Below are 15,517 nucleotides of genomic sequence, written 5' to 3' on the forward strand. Positions count from 1 at the left end.
CCTCATGGTCACCCCTGCCAGCCTGGTTGCCTCACGCAGCCTGCTGTTCAGTCATTTGGTTGTCCCTCACTAACCCCCTGCCAGTCTTGTCGCCCCGTGCAGCCTGCTGTTTGGTTATTACTGTGAAGGTGTCCTGACCAATTTGCATATTACCCTTTTATTGGTATAGATGTTTCTATTGATTTCAGAGAGGAAGGGGGAGGGAGAGAGAGAAATATCAATGATGAGAGAGAATCATTGTTTGGTGGCTGCCGGCACACCCCCTACTGGGGGATCAAGCCCATAACCTGGACATGTGCCTGAAGGGGAATCAAACTGTGACCTCCTGGTTCACGGGCCGATGCTCAACCACTGAACCACACTGGCCAGCCACTGGATTTTTATTTTTGTAGTCCTTGTTTTTCTGACCAAACTTTTTAGGATATATATATTTGCTGAATCCCATTGATGATACAGCAAAATCACATGATGATACAGCAAAAACATTGTTTGACCTTCCTTGAGTCAACAACAACACATAAGGCAAGGGATGAAGGTGATTAAACCTGATGCCTTGAGGAGAGATCAGTGCAAAAGTCTGAAAGGAGACTATAGATAGCTATTTATAGGTTTAGCATGTGTGCTATGTGGCTCCTATTGAGCCATATACAACCTATACTTTATTATAGTCACCTGTGTGTCTTAACATTTAGTTCAATTCATAGCTTCTAAATTTGCTATATAATTATGTTTGCTTATATGTCAAGATGTGGATAATTATCAAGTGCTTAGCTGTGCTAGAACTAATAAGTATTTTCTAAAATCAGAAATTGCATTTTCACAGTGATGTCAAAATGCTAGAATCCATTCTTACACAGTGGGTACTTACATTATTTCAATCCTTATAAGACTAGATTTTTGTCTTTGGATTACCCTGTGTAATGGAAAATGATACACTTCCTAGAGATAATCTTAAATTAAGATTGATAGTAGTAGCCCACTAGCCTCACATAATCCTTCTAGTAAGATTACTGCTAAAGCTCATTCACTTATTTGACAAATATTTATAACTACTATATTCTAGTTACCACAGAACAAAAATAATTAAAAGGCATCTCTTAGCCTTAAGGAACTTAAAATCCCATAAGAGAAAAAAATATATGTACATCATAATATTAGGTGGTGTATAAATACATAACCAAGAAGTTTTACAAATAACTTGACCTAGGTCTTCAAGGATGGGTAGAATTTTAAGAGGCAGTAATGAGGGAATGAATAAGATGCCCAGGTAACAGCATTAACAAAACCATGGAGAAAGGAAAACATCACATGAGTATGTGAGTAATCATGTTTGGCTGCAAAAATGATTAGATATGTGATTAGACCTATCAAGAGAAAGGTAGGACAGAACTGTGTAAGGCTTTATTATGTCAAGAAATCTAGACTTCCTTGAGTGAACAAGCCAACTAAAGGCTCTTTATGATAAGAAGTGAAAAGTTCAAAGTAATATGGGAAGATTATTTTAGTGGCTCTTGGCCTAAAGATATAGAACCTCACAATATTCTGGCATAAAATAGGAAGGAAATATAAATTCTTTGCTAGGAAAAAAAACTTTGTACTCCAAAAGGATTTTAGGATGAGTACAAATTACGCAGAATCTTAGTAGCAGAATATACTGAACATCTGCAGTATATTATAGTTTAATTCAGTTTTCCTGTGTAAGTAAGTTAGTTATACTTTATTCTTTAAGTCAGAAATTCCCAACTGGTGTGCAGGGAAGCCTTACAGGTGTGTGATAGTATTGATCCTCTTAGTCCTTAGAGTTGCAGGTTTACAGGTCTCAGTTCCCTTCGATTTACTACAATGTGCTGGGTATCTGTGAGCCATTGTATGAATAAGGTTGGAAGCATATCTTGGGTTACTTCTAAGCAAATAATTTTAAAAATGTTAGTGTAGGTACCTTTTAACCTTTATAGTACTTACAATAGTCACATATTCAGGGAACAAAACTCTAGAATTTATTCTCTATTATAATTCAACACCCAAAGAAAAACTAAATGATGAGTGCTACCACTTTAATTGTTTCCTCCTTTCCAAATACACCAAATGTACTACAGTACCTGAAATTTACCAAAGATACACTGTATTGGGAAATTAAAGTAACATTATGCTCTCTATTATATAGATATTAAAAGAAAAATAACATAAAAACATACCTGTGGGGCATAACCAGGAGGCACGTAAATAGGAGGCACAGAACCATTTGGAGACATCATTGGAACCTGAGCAGGACCTGAATGGGCCACAGAAATAATGTATTAATCCAGGATTACTTAGCAAGCTAAAGTTGAAAACAATTTGAATTACACCTGAATACTTCATTTAAACTAAACACTCAAACTAATAGGAACTATATAACTATAAAAAGAAACTCAGATGATTCAAAAGCTATAATATATGAAACTTTATCTTATAAAGTACACTGACTGCTTTACCTGCAGCTGTGTTTCTCAAACTTGCCTGGTGATCATAATAGTTACCAGAGAAACTTTTAAAAATACAGATTTCCAGGCTCTCCTAAAGATTTTTATTTAGTATGCTTATAGTAAATGGAGTCTTGAATCAGTATATTTACTTTACAAATATCCCAGGTGACTCTTATTATTGTGCAAATGTAGAAACACTGATCTCGAGGAAAATAAAACCAAACTTTGCATATAAAACAAATGAAAGATAAAAAGGCAAAATTTTGAAAAGCAATAGGAAAAATCAAGAAAAACTCAAGAGGAAAAAAACAATAAAAGGAAGAATAGTTAGGAATTTGGAACTTGCTTTGTTAGGGTTAAATAAGCCTCTTGTGTAATGCGTAAGTCATGTCTGTGGGGGCCTGAGAACAAATAAAAACACCACATGTATTTTTAGTCACAGAAAAAAGGTTTTTGTTTCTTACACTGAGAAGTTCTTTAAAAAGAAAGAAAATTCAGCTTGTTTTATTCTACATTTCCTTTCATTTTTACAGTGTTACCTTTTCCAAACAACTTTTATAAATATATCTTGTTTACCATCTCTCTTACCCTTTCTGAGATAAAACAGACACTTTGAAAGGTGTGTTTTATTCTTTCTAGGAACTAAAATGTTACTTGCTTTATTTAACTTAAAAAGAAAATCTCACCTTCAGATCCCCTTTTCCTGGTAACTTTAGACTGCATTGTCCCGTCACCCAATGGTTTTAATAACTTGAAATGAAACTTTCTCAAAGAGCCTTACTCATTTCTAAGGAAAGAGAGGTACCCAAGAGTCTGATGAAGAACGTAATGGGGAAAGAGTTCCTTTTATATGTAGAATTTCAACCTGTAGTACATATAATGGATCTTAGTTATAAAAGAGGAAAAACTTAATTATAGGGCAGAAAAGAAACAAATTTCACTGGTAACATTACACATAAGTCAGAAAAACAAAATAAAGAGCATGGAGGTTGCCAGCAATTCTATAGATAGCACCGTTCCTCTTTCTAAGGAATAAGGGGTAATGATCAACAACAAAGTGGTAGTGGGAGTAGGAAAAGGGAGGTGAGAGATAGGGAAAGAAACTGAAAGAAGAACGTAGGAAAAAGGGGGATCCAGGAAAGGAAATACTAAACAGTGGAAAGGGAAAAGGGGAGAGAGGAGAGAAGGGAGGGTAGGGAACAAGATAAAGGCAAGAAGGGAGAGAGGAAGGGAGGGGCAGAGGAGGAGAAGCAACAGAAGAATAGGGAGCGTAAGGGAGAGGACAGGAAGAGAATACAGAGGGGCTGGAAGGAAAGGAGAGAAGGGGAGAGTAAAGAAAGGAATAGATGAAAGGGAAGAGAAGGGGTAGGGAAGGAAGAGTAGGGAAAACACTCAAGTAGTTAAGAGGAAGTATGGAGTGCATGTGTATGTATGTGTGGGGGGCAGACTACCAAATTATGCTATGTAATAGATGATTATAAAAATAACTTTTCAATAAAATACTCTTCCCATTCAAAACTAGCCCACTAAATACATGAAGTTGTTCAGAATACTATCTTACAATATCTAATTATATATAGCTAATACTAACTTACTGTGTGCCAGGCCTTTTATGTTTTTTTTTCCCTCTTTATACTTATTCTATTAGGGAAATATTATTACTCTCATTTTCCTGATGTGGAAATTAAGGCAGAGAGGTTAAGCTTACCTAAGTGGTAAAATCAGGATACAAAATCAGGCAGTTTCATTTCTAAGGATATAGTTCAATTACATATTCAGGAAACATTAAAATAGAATATTATGCATTACTGGTAACTAATGTAATTTGAGACTTAAGCATGTGCTGATGCTTCTAAGAAAGGTTAAGGCCTCATTATCTTTATACTCTTGAAAAAGAAAGGAAAAACAAATTTTTCTGAAATTTAAGACGTTACTTATTAATTTACTAAATAAAATTTGTGAGGCAAGAAAGGCTTCATCTAAAACTCACCTTTTAACTTCTATATGCTGGACTCAAGAAAAAACGAGAACAGTTTTAACTAATGCTGGTTTACTTCTGAATCCTGAGAGTTGGCTTATTAGACAGATATTATTAATCATATGTGAAATTTAACTGGGAACCAGAAAGAGAATTCCCTGAAAATCTTGTTTGTAATCTTAATAAAGGAATTTAACATTTATTGAGTTTCTACTATATATGCCATGGACTGTGATTCCTTTCACATGTTGTCAAATTTAATCCTTGTATCAAGTCATCAGTGTAGTGTTTTTTGTTTTTTCTTTTTAGCCATCAGGGTAAAAAAGTTACTGCTGATTAAATTTAAAACTGTAAAACTACATAACTACTTTGGGTTGCCCTTCTTTTACTAAAAACATCAATATGTGGTTATAATTCAAACAATATTATACTTTGAAAGCTGTCAAATAGTTTATAATTTAGTAGTATGAAATTCTACTTTAGCCTTTAATTGTATTTAAGTGTGTTACTGAAAACAGAATAAAACAAACCCAACCCAAAATAAACCAGTTGTAAATATATTACTAGTTGCAGTACTGGAATAATGATTAGCTAATTTCCCTAGGAAGTAATCATTTCACACTAGCAAGTAAATTTCCTTATCCTGAGGTGGAAATGGTGCATGATTAGCTTTTAAAGAGGCAATTCAGGGGTACTATATTTATATCTAAAATACTGGTGTGAAGTAACACTGAACACTGAACTTTACATAAAACTACCATTGTGTAAATATAGTAAATACAAGTACTGATGTTTCGAACTACAATATTTACATTTCTGTTGCTATTCCTGACTATAGTAGCTAAGTCCTAAAACCTTACATACTTGATGCAAATGATTGATTACCTCCTTAATACAATGATACTTTTTAATTTAGGGAAATACTAAAAGATTAACTACAAACCCTAATTAAAAGCAGTGAGGGGAATTTTATTCCAATGAAGCAGCTAAATGTGTTACAGATTGTACCATTAAATGCACATCTGCATATGAGTAGCTATATCTGAATAACCGTAGATACACCCAGCAGCTTCTGAATAATCTACATGATTTGAGCAAAATCTGCCCCAAGTCATAGAGCTATTATTTTTAAGGTCATATTTCTTATTCCAAAATCTTGCAGAAGAAGAAACATTTTTATTCACCAATCATCTTAAGAAATTTGAGAGCCCCCTCACCTCAATTCCTTAGAAGTGCCATCAATAACTTATTAAAGGTGATATATCATCTAGTACAAGTAAAATTCCATTTTCTTTATTAGCATACGTTCACATTTAAGTTCTTTTAAACGAATGTACAAATATTTCTGAGTTTAAATTCTTAAAATGAAACGAGCTGCTGATGTGCTACACATTCTCTTTATAAGCAAGCTTTCACAATGGCTTCCAAATATTCTGATGCCAATGTTCAGATTTCAGTTGTAAAAACAAAAAAGAGATAAAAACGCTGGAAAGAAATATTCTGTGAAATATAAAATCAGCCCAACTCTAGAGTCTTATCTTTTATAATTGCGTGGCAACAATTTAAAATATTTTTATAGCGATAGGTTTGGCAGCTACTGAAACACACACACACACACACACACACACACACACACACACACACACGCAAGCACACGTTAGCTTAATACAGCACTTCCTATGCTTTAAAATAAAAACAGAAGGTTCAAAAACAGTCAGCAAATCTTACCACTCATTTTGTTTTTACAGTAGCAGCAGGGAACAAGAAAATCCAACAAGGAAACAGCGTAGTACACGTTAACAGTTTTAATTGGAGAACGGTTCGCTTTTTTTCCCCCAAAGCTGAGGAAAGAGCCTTTGACCGAGTCACGTGACGCTATCACGTGGCCTGCAGTTAACCGCGGAAAGGGAAGAAGGAAAAGCAACCGTTCCTGTAGGCAGCGTTTCGGATATAGTAAATGATTAAATGATTTCTCCTGTCGCTGCCTTGAATTTGACCTTATTTCAAATTCCCTTATGAGCCAACTCAAACGCTCATTAAAATACAAGTACAAAAATATTTGATGTAAAACGATTCTCTTTGTTTACGTGCTCCTCCAGTAATATCCCAGGCAAAATCTTCTAATTCAAATTTTATTATCCAGCCTGCACTTTTCCTTTAGAAAGTTTAGGATATGTATAACATTAATTTAGAGGATTCACTGTAGAATATCTTTGTGTAACTTGATCCACATTCCATACTCAGCCCTTAAAAATGCCCATAAAGAATTGACTAAGAACATAAGCTTGATCAATGTATTCCCCAAAGGGGGATTTATGTTTCAGGCTGGTATTTACCCCTGAAGCTAATAATAACGGCTACTACTTTTATTTTGGTTTTCTTTTTCTTTTCTTTTTCTCTCTCTTTTAAAATTTAAGATTTACCCTGGATATTAATACGGATATTTGGTGGATGGCATTTTTACTCATATCTGTGAAAACTGAAAAGATAGATCATGGGTTTGGGTTTAGGCTTAGAGCACTTTACCCAGGCACAGTTGGAGACCAGGAAGGAGACCAAAGATTACAAGAGAGGGGAAGAAGACTGTCAAAACTTTTGGAGGCCTTTTCATCACTTTATGGTGATATGTTAGTTAAGGAAATGTATTAATAGCTAACACAAATATACAGGTAATGATAATTATTATGATTTGTAACAAGTTGCAGAATGGAAAGAAAATGAATTTTGGTATAAAAAGATAAGTTTTAATAACAGCTTCCATATTTATTAGCAAGGCAATTTATTCTTTGAATCTGCTTCCTTCCGCAAAAAGGTTAAAATAACCTCATAGCATTGTGAGAATCATATTTGATAAATTTAAAGTACTAAATATGGTTGGCACTGCTCAATAAATGATAGTTAATATACATAAAAGTATGATCACTATTCCCTGCCTCCCCCCCCCCCCCCCCCCAAATAATAAAGTTATAGAGTGCAGAGTATATACCAGGCATCATCAGGAGTGTTTTACATGTTTAACCCACGTAATCCTCACAATAATTAAAGTCGGCATCAGGCAAAGAAACTAAATGAAGTTAAGTAATATGCTAAGGGCACACAATGAAGAAAATTCAGTATCTAAGGCTATATTAAACAGTTAACCATGTTCAAAAGGCCAGTCTCCAAAATAAGTGAACAAGAACTGACAAGGGATGACATCAAGATAAGACCTTAAAAGACCATTCTCACACACGGGGAAGGGTAATTGTTAACTTCTGAGTTCCTACTAAAAGGCAAGGCTGGCCTGAAATATTGGACTCAGCCTCAGTAATTCCAACCATGCCTCTGATCTTCAGTCCCTAAACAAAAAGCAAGCCCCTGCAAGCCCACTTCCTCATTTTGGCTGTGTTCTCACACAGCTGTGTTTCCATTTCTTTCTTTTTTAAAAAAATTAATTTTTATTGTTGACAGTATGATAGATGTCCCCATTTCTCCCTTTTGCCTCCTTCCACCCACTGGTTACCTTTTCAATTGTGCTCAGTAGAACCATTTCCCCCGTTATAAATTCCCTTATGTTCTCAACCTTTTCACAGAACAGCTGTTGATATACTTCCCTTAAATGAAACCTGGCTCTCCCCTAGGACAGTTTTTCTAGCAGCCCCTGGGAGCAGAGACCTCCCTTTCTCTTCTGAGGCAGTCTCCAGATACCCCAAGGCTGCTTCCCCATTACCACTGTTGTTCCCATTTCATGCTAAAGTTTCTTTTTCCTTGAGGTTATACCATATGAGTATGTAACTTTCTACCCCATCTAACTGCTGTCATGCTCAGTCCTCACTGAGAACTTTGGCACAATTTCACAGTTCTCAAAAATCTAGCCTCAAACTTTCTTGAACTCTTCTCTTCCATTCTGTTCAAAGACATATCATGAAACTTTCACTTAGAATTCCACTCTCATGTTAGAAATCTTAGTTTCATGAACAAAATAAACTGATGAACAAAAGAGATCCAGAAACATAGAAGTATGGAACAGACTGACAAATTTCAGAAGGAAAGCAGGGGTGGGTAGAGAGTGATTAACTGGGGAACTTATATGCAAAGCCCATGGACACAGACAATAGTGCAGTGAAGGCGTGGGAGAGGTGGATGTGGGGTGGAAGGGGTCAATGGGGGAATAAAGGACATCTGTAATACTTTCAACAATAAAGATACATTTTTAAAAAGTTTAATGTTTTAGTCTCTGGCCACCATATCTATCTTTCACCTCTCCAGTTCTCTTCTACATGTGTTTTTTTCTCATAATGATCTCCCCTTTCTATCTGATTCAACACTGCCTTCATAGACTGATTTTCTTTCCCATCCTCTCCCCTGAAAAATCCCCAAATCCAATCAATCAGATAATCACCTTCCCTTCTCTTAGACCTGAACTGTAGAAATCAAATAACACTCAGGCCCTAGCTGGTTTGGCTCAATGGATAGGGTGTCAGCCTGTGGACTGAAGAGTCTTAGGTTCGATTACCATCAAGGGCACATGCCTGGGTTGTGGGCTTGATCCCCAGCAGAGGGTATGTAGGAGGCAACCAATCATTCTTCCCATCATTGATGTTTTTATCTTTCTCTCCTGCTTCCTTCCTCTCTGAAGTCAATAAAAATATATTTAAAAAATAGCACTCAGACTGTCATGCTTATAAATTTAGTTATCTACAACTTCAACTCAGCTGTCAGTATTGCTCAGGAATTCTTTCAGGAATTTATCAATGATTAATAACCATCCTGTTTTCTAGAGAGATTATCAGAGATCCTCACTACTCTTTTTTTTTTTTAAAATATATTTTATTGATTTTTTTTACAGAGAGGAAGGGAGAGGGACAGAGAGTTAGAAACATTGATGAGAGAGAAACATCGATCAGCTGCCTCCTGCACACTTCCTACTGGGTATGTGCCCGCAACCAAGGTACATGCCCTTGGCTGGAATCAAACCCGGGACCCTTGAGTCCGCAGGCTGACACTCTATCCACTGAGCCAAACCAGTCAGGGCCTCACTACTCTTTAAAGACCTTCCCCAAACTGACCTCATCCACATATCTCAGCATAAAATTGAACCCTTTCAATGTTATTTTCAGAATTATTGTTCCTTCACTAGGTCAAAGCTATCTCTCCACATTTACACTTGTTATTACCTCCACTTTCTTCTCCACTCGGTCTTTGCTTTATTGGTCATTGTGGTCTCATTCAGTATTTTCACCTGTCTTTAGGACCATTCTAAGGAGACTCAGTTCTATACCTTTACTATTGTTGCAATTGCCACAAAGTTCTAATGCTGAGAATTAGTGACATGATCCATACTTTCAAGGATCTTTCCGTTATAATGAATAAAGTATAAAATAGATGTATTTTATATTTCCTAAAGAACTTGTTAATTCAAGAAAGTGCATAAGTCAAAAATTTCCATATAAAACAAAGTGAGAGGATACACCGAGAGTATTACAATTATAGAAATGCATTATACAGCGATGAGCATATTTTACATTTTCTTGAATTTCTGGAATAGTTTGAGAAGGGTAGATGTTAGTTCTTCTTTGAATATCCTGTAAAATTCACCCGTGAAGTCATCCAGTCCAGAACGTTTGTTGGAGTTTTTGATTTCATTGGTTGTAACTAGTTTGTTCAGATTTTGTTTCTTCTTGACTCAATTTTGAAAGATTGTATGTATTTAGAAATTTATCCAGATTGTCCAATCTGTTGGCACATAGTTGTTCATAGTATTTTCTTATAATCCCTTTGTATTTCTGTGGTGTCAGTTGTTACTTTTCTTCTTTCATTTCTGATTTTATTTATTTGGGGCCCCTCTCTTTTTTTCTTGTTTATCTTTTCAAAGAACCAGCTCCTGGTTTCTTTGATCTTTTGTATTTTTTTTTAGACTATTCCATTTATCCCCATACTGATCATTATTTCCATTCTTCTATTCACTTTGGACTTCGTTGGTCTTTTTCTAGTTCCTTTAAGTGTAAAATTAGATTAAGCTTTTTCTTGTTTCTTGAGGTAGGCCTATAATACTATGAATTTCCCTTTCAGGATTGCTTTTGCTGTGTCCCAGAGATTTTGAGTTTTCATTTGTCTCAAGGTAACTTTTGATTTCTTCCTTCATCTCATTGTTAACCCATTTATGTTTAGTAACATATTATTTAGCCTTGATGTGTTTGTGTTTTTCAAAAATTTTTTCTTGAAATTGGTTACTAGTTTCATACCATTGTAGTTAGAGAAGAGGCTTTTATGTTGTGTGCATAAATGTTTACAAGGCTTATATCCTTCGTTGGATTAATCCCTTTATCATTATGTAATGTCCTTCTTTTTCTCTTATTATAGTTTTTGTTTTAATATCTACTTTGTTAGATTTAAGTATTGGTACCCCAGTTTTTTGGTCTCTATTTACATAAAATATAATTTTCCATTCCTTTACTTTCAATCTTTGTGTCTTTTGTTTTGATGTGGGTTTCCTGTAGAAAGCATACATATACATGGGTCTTGTTTTCATATCCATTCAGCTACCCTGAGTTTTTTGATTGGAGCATTTAATCCATTTACACTTAAAGTGATTACTGATAGGTACATATTTATTGCCACTGTATTCTTTATAATTACGTTGGCCTTCTTTTTCTTTCTTCTTAAAGAAATCCTTTTAACATTTCATAATCTCTGTACATTGTTTTGACCTCTAGCCTTTATTTTATTTAGTTCTTTTTCTCCAGATTGCTCTTATTCTTTCATTTGGGGCATGTTCTTGTATCCCCATTTTAGCTGTCTCTCTGTACTTGTTTCTGTATATTAAGTAGTTCTGCTGTCTCCAGTCTTGGTATGGTTGCCTAATGTAGTAGGTATCTTGTGAGTTTCAATGACACAGTCTGATGATTATTGGAGGTGCTCCAGAAATGTCCAGTGTGTCGGTTCTGTGAGCCTTCTGTTGTAGTTGAGTCTTGATTGCTTTTGGCCTGTCAGTGGGTGGGGTTGACTCTCAGACTGGCTGACTCTGAGGATTGACCTTGACCACAGTGCACAAGTTGTACTGTGGGAGCTGACCCGATGAAGTGAAATTTGCCCCAGCATGATCTGGTGCCCGCTGAGATCTCCCTTTGGGTGTGCCACTTGCAGAGCTAGTTGGGTCATGCTCAGATGTGGTCTGAAGGTTTCCACAGGACAGTGCTGATTCTGGGGCCTCCTGAAAGGATCTCTGGCACAGGTCAATGTCATATGCTGCCTGTGACCAGCCCTGGGCTACCTTTTTGGAGTTACAAAAAGATCCACAGTTTGTGGTTGCCTCTTCTAAACCTGGTTGTACATGGGAGGGCCCAAGCTGTATACCAAGGCCAGCTGCCACCCATGCCAAGCCCAGGGGCAGGTCAACAAAAGTCACAAGACAGATCTGCCTCTGCCTGCCAGCTGTTCAACGAACTCCTGAGTCTGCATGTCTGCACATTGGGCGCAGCCTGACTACAGCCAGCAGACTCCTCTGCAGGGTGCAAGATTGGCAGGGTGGGGATACAGGGAGTCAGGAGGGTGGGGCTAGTGGACCTCCTGTAAGGGTGGTGTGTTATTGGTCAGGCGCACAGGGGAGAAAAATGGCCCCTTTCCCAGAGCCACAAAACGCAGCTTCTCCACATACCCATCTCCGACACTCCCTGAGACTGCCTGAACCTCCTCAAGAGCTAAGAAAGTCTCTACTGAGGACACATGTTGGCTGCATAGTTTCCATTTTCCCTTTCTTACCTGATAAAATGACAATTTTAGAAAACTTAGTATGAACCTGTTTTTGTTTTTGTTTTTCAAAAACACTAGCAACTATTTTGCAGAGGGCTCTCTTAAATTAAACCATGACATGTTATACCAATTGTATGGAATTCCTGGTAACATTTTAACACATATCTGAACTACTAATTTTCAGGTAGGCTTGTCAACACAATCACTAGCACTATACTTGGGTGATATTGTTTAGAAGCACTTACTGGGTTGGGTATCAGGCACTAATCTAAGGGCTTTACAGATATTAACTTATTTAATCTGTATAATATTCCTATGAAATCGAACAACTACTATTTCCATTTCATAGGTGAGGAAACTAAGATACAAAGATATTAAGTAACTTGCAAAGTCTCACAGCTAGCAAGCTGAAAATAGAATTTCCTATTGATAGGAAATGCTTATTTGTTAAGGCTACATAATACCTGGCAACATTTATTCACATGAGGTAGGCAAGTAGTAATTGCCTTAAGTCTAGAAATTTCACTAATTGGTGATTATAATTTGAGAATAAAATCAGGCAGAAAATTACAGAAGATAAAAAATCATGGTCGAGAAGAGACCAAGATGGCGGCATAGGTAAACACCGCAGACTGCTGCCGCAAACAACCACTTCAAAAATACAACTAAAAGACGGAACGGACATCACCCAGAACCACAGGAAGGCTGGCTGAGGAGAGACTCTTCAACTAGAAGGAAAAATAACAGCACACCGAGGCTCAGAGGAGGCGCAGTGTGGAAAAAACTCAGGTGCGGAGGTGCGCGCGCAAAGCGGGCTGGTGGCTGAGAGCGCGGTTGTCGTTTTCGGTCAGGGGGGAGTCTCAGACTCTGAGCTCCAGATACGGGCGAATCGCTGGGGACTCGGACCCAAACGGGAGAAGCGGGAGTGTCTGGCATCAGTTGGAAGGCAGCTTTCCCTCCGAGGTTTGCAGCGGTTCCGGGGGTTCTGAGAAGCAGAGCCTCTGGGAACGGGACTGAGAGGGGCCATAACCGCTCCCTCCGCCCGCCCGCCCTGTTGAGCCCGCCCCGCCCAAGCCCTGCGCAGAGCCATTTGCCAGATCGCCTCAGGCAAAGGCTAGATTAGCACCTCCCCAGAGGACAGAAGTTTTCCGCGGCAGACACAGCTGATTCACACAGCCAGTCGGCCTGGTGGTCAAATCCCTCTAGTATTAACTACAACAATCAAGGCTCAACTAGAACAAGACTGCGCACAAAGACCACTAGGGGGTGCACCAAGAAAGCATAAAAAATGCGGAGACAAAAAAACATGACAGAAATGGAGGATATAGAGCTAAAAAACGCAATTTTGAGGGCTTGCAATAAACTTCTGGAGAGCCTCACGAAAACTAATGAGACCCTCGATGCTATGATAAAGAAACTAGAAATTAAGCATACACGCTCTGAAATAAAGAATATTACACCCAATAGCAGACCAGAGGAGCGCAAGAATCAAGCCAAAGATTTGAAATGCGAAGAAGCAAAAAACACCCAACCGGAAAAGCAAAATGAAAAAAGAATCCGAAAATACGAAGATAGTGTAAGGAGCCTCTGGGACAGCTTCAAGCGTACCAACATCAGAATAATAGGGGTGCCAGAAGATGAGAGACAGCAAGATATTGAAAACCTATTTGAAGAAATAATGGCAGAAAACTTCCCCCACCTGGTGAAAGAAATGGACTTACAGGTCCAAGAAGCGCAGAGAACCCCAAACAAAAGGAATCCAAAGAGGACCACACCAAGACACATCATAATTAAAATGCCAAGAGCAAAAGACAAAGAGAGAATCTTAAAAGCAGCAAGAGAAAGAGACTCAATTACCTACAAGGGAATACCCATACGACTGTCAGCTGATTTCTCAACAGAAACTTGGCAGGCCAGAAGGGAATGGCAAGAAATATTCAAAGTGCTGAATACCAAGAACCTACAACCAAGAATACTTTATCCAGCAAAGCTATCATTCAGAATTGAAGGTCAGATAAAGAGCTTCACAGATAAGGAAAAGCTAAAGGAGTTCATCACCACTAAACCAGTATTATACGAAATGCTGAAAGGTATCCTTTAAGAAGAGGAAGAAGAAAAAGGTAAAGATACAAATTGTGAACAACAAACATGCATCTATCAACAAGTGAATCTAAGAATCAAGTGAATAAATAATCTGATGTACAGAATGAACTGGTGATTATAATGAATCAGGGACATAGTCATGGTCGCCCTGTCCTTGGCTCAGTGGATAGAGCGTTGGCCTGCAGACTGAAGCGTCCCAGGTTCGATTCCAGTCAAGGGCATGTACCTTGCTTGCGGGCACATCCCCAGTATGGGGCGTGCAAGACCAGCTGATCGATGTTTCTAATTCTCTATCCCACTCCCTTCCTCTCTGTAAAAAAAATCATGGTCATTATTCACTGCTTAGATGATTTGGGGCCTAAGTATGATTCAGAATTATGGGCAATTTCATTTATCTGTGTACAGGTAATTGAAAATTCCTATAATTGTATTGCTAAGGATTTATATATATCATTGAGAAGCACACTAAGAAAGTTTGAAGCATGACTGCATCTGTTTAGAAACAAAAGTATTTTTAGTGCTTTTTAGAAAGCTACAAAGACTGATATTAATGTGCATACATACAGCAGCTTGTGAACACTGCTATTTTTAGTATCAGTCTAAAGTGAACAATGATGAATCATTCTTTGTTATACTAGTAGGAAATAGTGCTTGGGATTAATTGCAGCACATTAGGTTAACTATGTCTCAATAACTGCACATCTACATGCTGACATCCGGCAGTGATATGGATCAATGATGCAAATCCTATCAGAATCTAACATTAAGGCAATAAGGGTTGAAAAAAAAAGTGCCCATGTGACAGGGCAAACCAGTCATCCAACACGTGCACAGACTGCATTAAATCATTACTGCTAATGTTGAAAAGGGTTGTGCTAGGTTCTTTTTACATATTAGGTAAGCTTTAAAATTTTAGATTATAGATTTCCCACATGACAGACTATATTTAAGTTTCCTCACAGTTTCTGTGGTTTAAGGTCTGGACCTTAAGGTTCCACTAGTGCATATGAGTTATCTAGGTTCTTTGGACACACATGTTGTAGAATGAGCCACCATTAATTAAGCATCTACACTAATAAAAGAGAAACATGGTAATTAGCGTACGACCGCTATCCTTTTCATTGGCTAATCAGTGAGTATATGCAAATTAACTGACAACCAAGATGGCGGCTAATTTGCATATATCGGCTCCAAGCCACAGACTGAGGCTTTAGGCCTAGGCCGGGGAGGAGCCAGCCAG

At 37.6% G+C, this 15,517-nt stretch overlaps 1 protein-coding gene across 3 annotated transcripts in view; it reads right to left on the reverse strand.

Annotated features, from left to right (window-relative positions):
* The window catches only part of FNDC3A (fibronectin type III domain containing 3A), a 227,235-nt gene that overhangs the window by 86,183 nt on the left and 125,535 nt on the right, over positions 1-15,517 (reverse strand). The window contains exons 1-2 of one of the 3 annotated variants that reach the window (XM_005863208.2): positions 6,172-6,313; positions 2,196-2,272 (exon numbers count right to left, since the gene is read on the reverse strand). In XM_005863208.2, coding sequence (XP_005863270.1) covers positions 2,196-2,272; positions 6,172-6,178 — 84 coding nt within the window. In that variant the 5' untranslated portion in view covers positions 6,179-6,313. Of the gene's footprint in view, positions 1-2,195; positions 2,273-3,151; positions 3,298-6,171; positions 6,314-15,517 lie in introns of those variants that run through there. The other 2 variants (XM_005863210.2, XM_005863209.2) reach the window with 2 other exon arrangements.

The sequence above is a fragment of the Myotis brandtii genome, unplaced genomic scaffold, assembly GCF_000412655.1.
Source record: "Myotis brandtii unplaced genomic scaffold, ASM41265v1 scaffold174, whole genome shotgun sequence".
Taxonomy (NCBI): Eukaryota; Metazoa; Chordata; class Mammalia; order Chiroptera; family Vespertilionidae; genus Myotis; species Myotis brandtii.